Source organism: Mesoplodon bidens, assembly GCF_964165515.1.
Source record: "Mesoplodon bidens genome assembly, chromosome: 10".
NCBI lineage: Eukaryota > Metazoa > Chordata > Mammalia > Artiodactyla > Ziphiidae > Mesoplodon > Mesoplodon bidens.
In genome coordinates, this window is record NC_138172.1 from 62098617 (window position 1) to 62111466 (window position 12850).

The window sequence follows — 12850 nt, forward strand, 5'->3', positions numbered from 1 at the left end:
AGTAATGGGGTGGGATTCCAGTAGAATATGGTCATTTATTTATTTTCTTATTTGTATTATTTGTAAAATATTATCCTTAAGGTACTCTGTATATATTTGTATCAATCTTCTTCATCTCAGATTTCAAACTCTTTTAATCTAGGAATCCAAACTTTCTTATGATTAACAATGGACCCAATATACTCAAAAAAAAAAAAAAAGAAAAAGAAGTCTGAAGACATTAAAAAATTTAGTTGTTGAGCAATTGTACTGGGAATCCTTCAACCCTGATAAAAGAAGAAATGAAAGAAGAAGTTTCTTTATCAAAAACTTTTGGGTCCAAAGATGTGATGAAATAAAAATGTACACAAAGCATATAGACTTCCAACTATTGGAGAGGGCACATGTAAACAATCACATGTTAAACATCCTGATGCCACACACTGAAGAACTGTATGGGTAAATTCTTTGTGGTTTTCTTAGAAAAACACTGTATAATATCTATTTACCAAAATAGGACTGCTCTTAATTCTCATTTCTTCACACGTGTTTATATTTACGGTTACTACTGGAAATATTATTATAAGTCTACATAAACTTAAGTAAAACATTTTCCCAACTATTTTAAGCACAAATTTAGCACCAAAGTAACATGTACTAATATTATATTTTTATAATTGCAAACACAGTTAGGTAAGGCTCATTTATTAAGAAAAGCAGCTAACGCAGTACTCAGTATACACCAGCACTGTGCTAAGAGCTTTATAAGCATAATCTCATTTAATCTACAAAACAGTAGTGTCCCTGTTTTACAAAGGTTATCCACTTTATCCGTGGTCACATAATTGCAGGATCCAGATTCGATCAGATCAGTTCTACTTAACTCCAGAGCTGAACCCTTACTACCACAAAACAAGCTATTTTTCATTAAATGGCACTGTCACAAACATCTTTCCCCTGTAGTGTATGATTCTTTTTAATGGTTCTAAACCAACAACTGCAAACCATGCTTTCTCAATTGGGGCTGAGAATCTTAGCAGGTTGGGGAGGACTGTTGTCAGCACAGAGCCAGAAAGGACCACAAATACATTTCAAAAGTCCTATAGGTAGATGCTTCAGAGACAGTAACATGTCTTTAACGATGCCAAGAGCAAAATTCAGCTTGGCTGTGTCTTTCTTAGGGGACGATATCCCTGATGTCCTATCTTGTATACCCAAAAGTATTTCTATCACAGCGCTAATCGCATTGTACTGTCACTATCCACTTTATTGTTCTACTCAACCTACTGCCTTCTGCCTTTTTATCTTTGTGCCTCCCATACCCTCAAAATTTACTAGAAAATAGGACATCTGTATCAGACCTTCCTGGCTGAAGTATCAGACAGTCGTTGAGAGCCCACAGTTTTAATTGCTCATGAATTCCCTGCACCATCGTGGGCAAGATTACCCATTTCTCTAATCCTCTGGTTTGTCAATACACAAAATACATGAAAACATATTACAGTCACAAAATAAGTGTCTAATATATGTTAGGTTTTGCTTTTCTCTAAATGAATAAAATAAAAAATTGACCTTTTACATCTTTGGAGTTTGGTTCCTCCTTTATAACGTAAGGATATTTTAATCATATTATCTCAGAGTCTGACTCCTATAACACATGCTCCAAACCTAAGAAGACATAGACCATGAGGCATTTTAAGAATCACCAGGCATAAAAAGTGAGGTAAGTGGAAAACTGAGCAAACATTAACATCGACTGCCACAATGGTGCATAATGCTAACTGCTTAAAAGGGCTTTCACTTTTATGAGCTATCAATCAAAATATCACCTTTGCAAAACACTAACAGAACAACACATGAATAGTTCGTAGTAACAGACTCTGTTTAAAATGAACATTTATAAAAATGGTTTTTACATTATATTTCACCTTCTTAATGTTCTGAAACTGAATTATATTCTCCAAATGTTTTGATGAACTAACTTAAAAAATATATATGGATATTTTAGGGTACTGAATTAGGTACAGTAAAAAGATAAGTGTTTCCTAGGAAATGTGGGGCAGAGAAGGAAGAAGGATGAGTAAGTAGTGCCCAGGGCATATTTAGGACAGTGAAACTATTCTGTATGACACTGTAAAGGTGGACACATGTTATTATACACTTGTCAAAACCCACAGAATGTATATGTCACATCATTAGTTGTAACAGATGTAGCACACTAACGCAAGATGCTAATAATAGAGGAAAGGTGGGGGAGGGGAGAAGGAAGAGGGTAGTGAGAACTTTCTGTACTTTCCACTTGTGTTCCTATAAACCTAAAAGAGTTTTTTTGTTTTTTTTTTTTGCGGTATGCGGGCCTCTCACTGTTGTGGCCTCTCCTGTTGTGGAGCACAGGCTCCGAACGCGCAGGCTCAGCGGCCATGGCTCACGGGCCCAGCCGCTCCGTGGCATGTGGGATCTTCCCGGACCGGGGCACGAACCCGTGTCCCCTGCATCGGCAGGCGGACTCTCAACCACTGCGCCACCAGGGAAGCCGCTAAAACAGTTTTTTTTTTTAAGTCTATTAATTAACAAAAAACAGTTTTGGAAATAGATAATGGTGATGGTTGTGCAACACTGTGAATATAACTAATGCCACCAAATTGTACACTTAAAAATGGCTAAAATGGCAAATTTTATGTTACATATATTTTACCACAATAAAAAGGATCTGAGACACTCCTTGTTTGATAAGAAAATAATTCTGTGATTCTAGGGGAAAAATGCTAATAATGAATTACAATCCAATGTAGAAATCAGTGAAAATCTTCACGGAAAAATTTTTCATGAGATACTATTCCACTACAATAAGAATATTTAATTTTACTTTTAAGTGCTCCATGTTGACAAAAGCAGTATCTTGAAGGACTTCTGGTTCTGTCATGATGGAAAGCCCCATTCGACCCAAGTCTTTCTTCTCATAACTAAAAAACCCTAGATGTAACACAACAAAGAAGCATAGGAAGTTTCTGAAAGGCAGAAAAAGAAGGCTGGCTGCCTAGAAACCTCACCTCTGGAGGAATAACATGGCAGTGCGTGCCCTGGGTTTCCTACTGCCCACCATGTGTCCCAGGCAGGGTACTCTGCAGAAGACTGACTGCAGGACCTCCAAGAAAAGCTTCCCCCCGCCCCCCAGCCAAGGACAAGGAAAAGGGTAGACCAACAACAAAAAATATTTTTGGCAATACTTATCCCCCTCCAGCCAATCACTAATGGAAAAACCACGCTCTACTTTCAGCAGGCCAAATGAGAAGTTAAAGTTCCAGCCTCACCTGCTCCCCACCCTTCCTTCACACACAGAAGCAGTCAGCCTCATTCACCCACCAGCAATCAATCAGGAAGTTGGGTGGGCAGGCTGATCTTCCATCCTCCACCAGGGAAAACCAAGGGGTGCACTAACTCCCCTGCTGGGAAACTGTCAGTGGGCTGAGAGGGAAGCTGATCTTAGATTCCCCTCTGTTGCTCATTCTCCTCAGTCGCTAGAATGCCCCCAGTGAAGTAGCATCTGTAAGGCAGAGCAAAAAGCTGAGCCTCCTCCCCTACCCAGCAGCAATGAGATGTACTAAGAAGGCAGTCCAAGGCAGAGCGAGTTACCGTGATTCCTACTGTCGGTGCAGTCCACCAAGGAGCTGAGCCTCAACTCCCTCACAGTCAGTGAGACTGACCAAGATTGCACAAGGGGAGACTAGCCCCTGCTTCACTTTCCCTCTTCCCTTAGTGTCACTGAGGCCCAGTGGGGAGCTGAATCTCCATACCCACCCTGCAGTGCCAAGCAGGGCTGGTCAACACTCCTATTCCCCACTCCCCTCGTGTCAGCAGTGCTCAGGGGGAAGCAGAGTCCCAACTCTGAATTCACAAGGCCAAAGGAGGTAGTGGGATGCAGAGCTAGTTGGCACTCCACTCCTTCCATCCCGACCCTGATGGTGGTAGGCTCAGCAGGAAACTGACACTATAACCCAAAACCCCAAGAGGGGAAGGTGAATGTCCAACCTACCATCTGCAACAAGGCAGTGGGAGTCAGTGTCCTACTTTTGCTACAGGGGTCCTGGAGTATGGTTTGGCGAGGAACCTAGTGGGAACCTGAACATACACAAACACCCAACCCTTGTGTTACACTTCAACAGGAGGCCTAGCTGATTTAAATATATAGATATAGAAAATTCAATGGGATCAAGAGTCTCATAATATCAGGATATAATTGAAAAAAATCACTGCCATACCAAGAACCAGGAAAGCACAACATGAATGAGAAAAAAACCAACAAATGTCAAGCCAAGGTGAATCAGATGACAAGGATTTTAAAGCAGCTGCAACATATGCTTCAACAAGCCATTAAAGTTTTGCTAACACAAATTAATAAGTTTTTTAAAATAATCAAATAGAAAGCATAGAACTGAAAAAATATTAGAAACGACATAAACTCAGTGGATGAACTCAATGCCATAGTTAAGATGACAGAGAAAATCTTCAAGCCCAGATGGTTTCACAGGAGAATTCTATCAAACATTGAAAGCAGAATTAATATAGATTTTACACAATCTGTTCCAGAAAATCAAAAAGGAGGAAAAATGTGCCCACTTATTTCAGGACTATTACTCTGATACCAAAACAAAAGGAGTCCAAAGCACAACAAAACCACAACATAGTATAACAAAGGGGGGAGGAACTTATAGACCAGTACCTCTCATAAATTTAGATGTAAAACTTCTCAACAAAATATTAGCAAATCAAATCCAGCAATATATCAATATAAAAAGAATTATATACAATGACCACTGGAATTTACTCCAGGTACACAAGGCCGGTTCAATATTTATAAATCAATCAATGTAATCTACCATATCAACAGACTAAATAAGAGAAATCATAAGATCATGTAAATTGATGCAGACAAATCATCTGACATAATCCAACATCATTTCATGATAAAAATTCTCATCAAATGCTTTCCTCCTAAGATGTGAACAAGGCAAGGCTGTCCTGCTCTTACTACTCTTATTCAACATAGCACTGAAAGTTCTAGCCACTGCAGTAGGACAGTAAAAAGAAATAAAAGTATCTCTATTTGGAGATGAATGCTTCTCTACATGGAAAATTCCAACAGATTTGCCAAAAAAACTCTTCAAACTGTTCAGTTAGTTCAGCAAAGTCACAGGATACAAGACTAACAAAAAAATTTTTCTATATGCCAAAAAGGAACATGTGGAAACCAAAATTAAAATATTATGTATAATCACACAAAGAAAATGAACTATTTAGCTATAAAGTTAACAAAACAAGTACAGCATCTATATGCAGAAAATTAGAAAACGCTGAGGAAAGAAATCAAAGAATACTTAAATGAAATGGAGAAACACCTCATTTTCATATATTATAAGGCACAATGAAGTAAAGACGTCAATTCCCAAATCAATCTTTAAGTTCAATGCAATTTCCTTCAAAATCCCAGCAATGTTATTTGTAGACATATAAGCTAATTCTAAAATCTAGATAGAAAGGAACAGGCCCTAGAATAAACAATCTTAAAAAAATAATACAGTGGAAAAAATCAATCTCTCTACTCTTCAGGCCTGCTACATGAACAAAACAGTATGGAAGTGGCAAAGAAATACACACATTGGGCAATGGAACAGAATCTAAACCCAGAAGTATACACACAAAAATACGCCCAACTAATTTCTGAAAATGTTGCAAATACAATCTAATGGAGGAAGGACAAATAGCATTGTCAACAAACGGTACAGGAGCAATACAGAATCCATTGGCAAAAAACAAAAAAAAGAATTTCAAACTAAACCTCATACCCTACACAAAACTTAACTCAAAATGGGCCATGGACCTTAGTGTAAAACCTAAAACTATGAAACTTTTAGAAAAATAAATATAGGAGAAAATCTTCAGAATAAAGGGCTAGTCAAAGAGTTCTTAAACTTCACACCAAAAGCACAATCCATAAAGGGAAATTTTGATAAACTGGACTTCATTCAAAATTTAAAACTTTTTTTCTGCAAAAGACCCTAGTAAAAGGATGAAAAGACAAGTTACAGTACTGTGAGAAAAATATTTGTGAAGCACATATCTAATAAAGGATGAGTATCTATAAAGAACTCTTAAAATTCAACAGTAAACAATAAATAATCTAATGATAAAATGGGCAAAAGCATGAACAATCATTTCACCAAAGAGGAAATACATGGAAAACAAGCACATGAAAAATGTTCTGCATCATCAGTCATTAGTGAAATGCAAATGGAAGTCATAAAGAGATGCCATTACACACCTATTAGAATGCCTCAAACAAACAAACAAAATGATAGCAGCACCAAATGCAGGAAAAGAGGCAGAGAAACTAGATCACTCATCAATGTCTGGATCACTCATATATTACTGATTGAAGTGGAGAGTGGTACAACCACTCCGGAAAACAATTTGGCAGTACCTCATAAAACTAATCATTCAATTATCATATGAGTCAGCAACTGCACTCTTAGGCATTTACCTCAGTGAAATGAAAACTTATCTTCACACACAAAAATCTGTATACAAATATTCATAGCAGCTTTATATAACAGCCCCAAACTGGAAGCAACCCAAATGTTTTTCATCAGAGGAGTGATTAAATTAACTGGTACAGTACAATGAAATACTACTCTGCAATTAAAATGAACAAATACTGATACATGCAACTACACTAGGAAATTACCATGAGAGAAAAAAAAAAATCCCCAAAGGTCACATATTGTATGTTTCCCTTTATATAAAATTCTTGCATTGACAAAATTGTAGAAATGGAAGAGACTAGTGGTTGCTGGGTGTAAGAGCAGATGGGGGTTGGGGGCAGAGTCAGTGGGTATGCGTATGAAAGGGTTAACTAGAGGGCTCTTTGTAGTAAACAAATTGTTCTGGACCTTGACTTTATTAATGTCAATATGCTGACTGTGATGCTGAAGTATAATTTTGTAAGATTTACCGTTGGGGAAAATGAGCAAAGGGTGCCAAGGATCTCTCTGTATTATTTTTTAAAACTGCACGTGAATCTATTATCTCAAAAGTAAAAGTTTAATTTTAAAAATCCAGTATAAGTTTTAAAGCCATAAGATCTTAACATATAATGTTCCATTATTTTTTTCCTTAGCTTTGTTAGAAGATATTCATGAAAAGGGAAGTTCAGTGCTATTTCAGGTAGGAGAGTATTCTTATTCTTTTTTTTCTTTTTTCACTAAGAGAAGGAGGGAAAAAACAGAGAACACTTTAGAGCTACAAACAGGGCCAAATCATGCATTTGTATAAGGCTTCAAAATTTTCAAAGGTCTTGAAAACATATAATCTTAGAAGAGCTTTATTACAACATTTGGGTCTTAAAATTAGAGGGCAGATAATTTAATTCTACTCAAAAAAATTAACAGAAAAGTTAAGCAACTTGGCCAACATAACAAAACAATTTGGTGGCAAAGCAGAAATTAGATTCAAAGTTTACAAACAAGTCTATTTCTATTATTTTTTTCTACCACCTCAATTTCTTAGTCATAATTCAGGGATAGTATGGTTCCATAAAATACAGTTTCAAGTTTATATTTTGTTAATAGTTAATTCATAAAAAAAGTGTATGATTTGTATTACCATCATGTTCTCTATGTAAAGACATTTATAAACATTACAGAAAATATATGTGCATGCAAAATATGGAACTCTGCAACTAAATTTTAATCTGAGATTATTAAATGTTACTTTTAAATACATACCACTAAAATAGATAACTGACATTTCTCCTTAAATCTGAGACACTGCTGATTATAAATATGAAACCACTGATGAATAAAAGCTATGTAAGTAAAATAAGAACAAATATCACTTTAAAGATATTTGTCAATTTAAGAGGCATACTACCTTCAGTAAGTTAAAACACATATCTTAGAATCAAGGACATATGATATTTCACAGAATCCTGTAATTGTGGGGCTGAAAAAAATTATAGTGTTCTTTATTCTAGTCAAATGTGAAACACAAGTCTCAAATAGGTTAGGCAATCTGCCCAGTTACAATCACAAATCAATTAGAAATTAGAACCCAAGGCTCTTGACTCGTAGAGTCCAACAGAAAAATTTTTTGTATGAAATAAATACTTTTAAAGGTACATCTTTAAAATGGCTGAACCAATGTCTTAAAGTATTTCCTAGAATATATTCTTAGTGTCTATAAATTCTATTAAATGCTCTAGAATATCTTCTCTTGTGAGTTCTTTTTACCAGACTGCCAAGAATGATGTCAAGGAGCTTACCACCTATTCTTATAGGAGTTTTATGGTTTCAGGTCTTATATTTAAGTCTTTAGTCTGTAAGCAAAAACCTACGGTAGATACAAAAACAATTAAGAGATAAAGCAAAGAACAAAAGCACTGGCGCTGCACTCTTAACTTACATTTTAACAGAGATAACAAAAAAAGTGAAAAACAAATAAATGTATAATATAATGACAGGAGTAAGAGCAATGAAGTAAAATAAAATAGAGTTAAAATGAGAATAAAAAGTGATGAGTATTATATTAAATAAGGTAGTGGCTAGTGTAGTAATCTCAGAAGGGGAAACATTAGGAGAAACCTGAGTAAAATACTGCATACATTGGGAGGGGTCAACTAAGAAGAGAATTCCAGGAGAAGGAAGCAGCAAGTACAAAGCTCTTTGGAGGGTGTACGCTAGATGTATTTCAGGATCTAAAAACCAATTTCCTGGGCTTCCCTGGTGGCGCAGTGGTTGAGAGTCCGCCTGCCGATGCAGGGGACACGGGTTCGTGCCCCTATCCCGGAAGATCCCACATGCCGCGGAGCGGCTGGGCCCGCGAGCCATGGCCGCGGAGCCTGTGTGTCCGGAGCCTGTGCTCCGCAACGGGAGAGGCCACAGCAGTGAGAGGCCCGCGTACAGCAAAAAAAAAAAAACCAATTTCCTTGCATTCTGGTTCATATCCCTTTTCCACTGTAGCACAGCATATACCTCAGAGCTTATCACCATTAAACCATGTTACTCATTCTTAAAAGTAATTTGAATTCACCTTACAGCGGTCTTTTTATTGTTTTATGGGTGGAAAAAAAGCATTCATTGTATAATAAATCCTCTTTAAAGTGGCTAATAACGTTGGCACTTTCTTAGAAAGAACTTGAAATAAAAGGTCAAAGGTCATTTAATTTGCCTTATTTCCCAAACAAAACAAATTATATTAAGCAAAAGCAAAGTCTGCATGTTAAAAACACTGGGAAGAAAAATAAAATCCTTTAGATAATTACTGTATCACTAAGGGCTCTTACCTAGTTATTCTAATACCCATTATTTGATAAAAGGTTGAAATAAAGTTTTCCCCATTTCCTCCTTTCTTTAAGAAATCATTTTTAAAAGCCAATCAGTTACAAACCATCCTCAACTATCTCCTACAACATGAAACTAATTAACCACATAATATATGTACTGAAAAAAATTAATGATGCAGCAAAAGCAAAATATTCAAAGAAAGAGAATAAGCATACAAGGAAATGCAAAGAACACTAGGTATAAATTTAATCTGTAAGTTTAAAAGCATAAAACACTTTAAGGAATAATGAAAAACCAAAAGGATGATGTTCTATTTTTTCCATGCCATGTTCATAAATCATAACTTGGCATTAAAGGCTCAGAGTCTTCAATCAGAAAGAGAACCTTTGAAATATCAGTCTCTAAAGTGACAAATACAAATTTTAATGCAATTATATTTCAGGTTCATTTCAGTTCAACTAATGAAAAATGTTAAGGTTCTCATCAATCCAAGACTTCAGAGAAACATGGTTACCTTTTTCAAAAGCAACCCTCAGAAAAGCACATCTGTCATTTCTACTCATTTCACCAGATCTACAGAGGAAACCATAGGATGGGGTTTAAATAAGAGAACTGCAGTAACTACTTATCAGAAAAGGTAAATTAATATTTTGTATCGACCCCCCAGCCTAAAAGACCACCCAAAGACATTTTCACTGGAAAAATCTAGTAAAATCAAAAGAGGAAGTCCTCACCACCAAAGAAAACAATACTCCTTCAAAGAGAATTTATTTGTGAGACAAATCAAAACCCTTAAGTTTCAAACCCCTTTTTTATACAAGAAGAGCAAAATGATTTTATTTTGATTGGAAAGCCATTAAGTAGTAACTCCATGTTCCTTGATATCAAAAGCTATGGGTAACACAACTGGACACTATCAATAATAACAGAATTTTTAAAATCCCTTTATTCTCATACTAAAAATTATATATTTTAACTTTTTATCTTCCCTTTGGCACTAGGCGAAGGGAATTTCCCAGTGGATGCAACTTCAGGGCATCATTTTCCTCACTACTTTTCTGCAGAACAGCACTGTGAAAGCTACAGTAAGTGTTCACCCCAAAAAGGTTCCATCATCAAAGACTTCTGGGACCACTGCATTAAACAAATAAAATACACTTCTTTACTATAAAGACTTTCTTTTAAAGATTTAATATGCATTGCAAATCTTCAAATGCTGAGATAAAGTATGAATATTTCCCAAAATATATGACTAAGGAATAAAAACTTAGTGTGTAAAAATCTATATACACCTTGAAAAATATTCAAATTCCACGGAATATAGTTTGAGAAACGCTATTAGAAGTGCAAACTAAGATGGATGAAAAATTCTAACTGGCCCACAGAAATCAGTGGGTTCAAAGCAAAGCTTCCCAAAGCAAGACACAACAAATGCCCTGTGCTTTCAAATCAGATCTTAAACTTTTATGAATGTTTTTACATATATAAACTCTGTAAACAGGCCAATTATTTGCGCTAAACTCTGTGAAAATATACTTCACTATTTAGTTAAGTAGTAGACTTTCTTGGGTCATTCTCAATAAATTAAGAGTAGATACTTTAGGTAAGAAAGAAAATAGAGATTTAAAAAATATGGAGTCTATGAGTGAAAATTTTTAAAATAAATCTTTAAAGACAACAAACAGACAAGCCACATTGTGGGAGAAAACCTTTGAAAAACACATATGTGATAAAGGACTGGTAAACACACTATACAAAGAATTCTTAGAACTCAACAATAAGAAAACAAAGAATTCAATTTGAAAATGAACAAAAAGATCTAAACAGAGAACTCAACAAAAAAGACATCTAGATGTCAAATTAGCATATGTTATCAGGGAAACGCAAACTAAAACGAGATACCACTATACACCTATTAGAATGGCCAAACTCCCAACACATTAGTGTTGTCAAACACCAAATGCTGTTGAGGATGAGGAGCAATGAGAATTCTCATTTGCTGCTGGTGGGAATGCAAAATGACACAGCCAGATTGGATGACAATTTGAAAGTTTCTCACAAAACTAAAATACTCCTACCATATGTTCTAGCAATCATGTTTCTTAGTATTTAACCAATGAGTTGAATACTTACATCCACACAAAAACCCACACATGAATGCTTATAGAAACTTTATTCATAAATGTCAAAACTTCAAGGCAACTAAAGTGTTCTTTGTTAAGTGACTGGATAAACAAACTGTGGTACATCCAGACAATGGGATATTATTCAACAAAATAAAAAGAATGAGTTATGGAGCCACAAAAACACATGGAAGAACCTTAAATGCGTATTACTAAGTGAAGGAAGCCAACCAGAAAGGCTATATACTGTATAATTCCAACTATATGATATCTTGGAAAAGGTTAAAACTATGGAAACAGCAAAAAGCTCAGTGGTTTCCAGGGGTTCAGGAGAAGTGAAGGGATGAACAGTTAGAACACAGAAGATTTTTAGGGCAGTAAAACTACTCTGCATGATACTACAATGGTAGATACCTGTCATTATACATTTGTCAATACCCATAGAATATACAGCACCAAGAATGAGCAGCTAATGTAAGTTAAGGACTTTAGTTAAAAATAATGTATCAGGACTTCCCTGGTGGCGCAGTGGTTAACTATCTGCCTGCCAAGGCAGGGGACACGGGTTCCAGCCCTGGTCCGGGAAGATCCCACATGTTGCAGAGCAACTAAGCCCGTGTGCCACAACTACTGAGCCTGTGCTCTAGAGCCCGTGAGCCACAACTACTGAGCCTGCGTGCCACAACTACTGAAGCCCATCTGCCTAGAGCCCGTGCTCTGCAACAAGAGGAGCCACTGCAATGAGAAGCCCACACCACAAGAGTAGCCCCCACTCATCGCAACTAGACAAAGCCCGCACACAGCAACAAAGACTGAACGCAGACAAAAATAAATAAATTAAAAAACAAAAAAAACCCTCATCTGGACTAATAAATTATAAAAATAGTCAAAATATTCTTAAAAACAAAGAATTTCGAGTTATAATTATCAGGTGTTATCATCTCTAGTAATTAAGACATTAAAATGGCAAATTAAAGCATGAATTTATTTCATTTCTCTCCCAATTTTTTTTTCAAGATGAATATAAAAAAATAAATAAGTCCACAAAGACAGCAACAGAGGAGCTTTTTCTTTTGTCTTCATCATCTAGGGAAGTAATCTGGGATTTTGAGAGGTCATTTTACATGTATAACTACCACTTATAGAATGATTACTCCATGCCAGGTGCTGTCTTATGCATCTTAACACATGTAACTTCATTTGATCCATACAACCTTACAGTGTATTATCTGGTATTATGTGCATCAGCCATTTGAAAAAATTTTGTGAGAAATTAAATAGAGTAGTAACTGATTTCACAGGGCAGAGGAAGCAAACCAGTTTGCCCCAGAAAACCCAGGAGGGGCTCAGAACTGACCTGGTATAATGGATGATTGTAGATAAGGTTCCATGTAACAAAGAGAGGTTGAA

At 36.1% G+C, this 12850-nt stretch overlaps 1 protein-coding gene across 1 annotated transcript in view; it reads right to left on the minus strand.

Moving 5' to 3' along the window:
• Positions 1-2812: 2812 nt before the first annotated feature.
• Positions 2813-12850, minus strand: part of LOC308623771 (E3 SUMO-protein ligase KIAA1586-like) — a gene marked incomplete at its 3' end in the record, with an annotated part of 32149 nt that continues 22111 nt past the window's right edge. The window contains exon 8 of the mRNA XM_081246464.1: positions 2813-2952. Coding sequence (XP_081102590.1) covers positions 2813-2952 — 140 coding nt within the window. The remainder of the gene's footprint in view (positions 2953-12850) is intronic.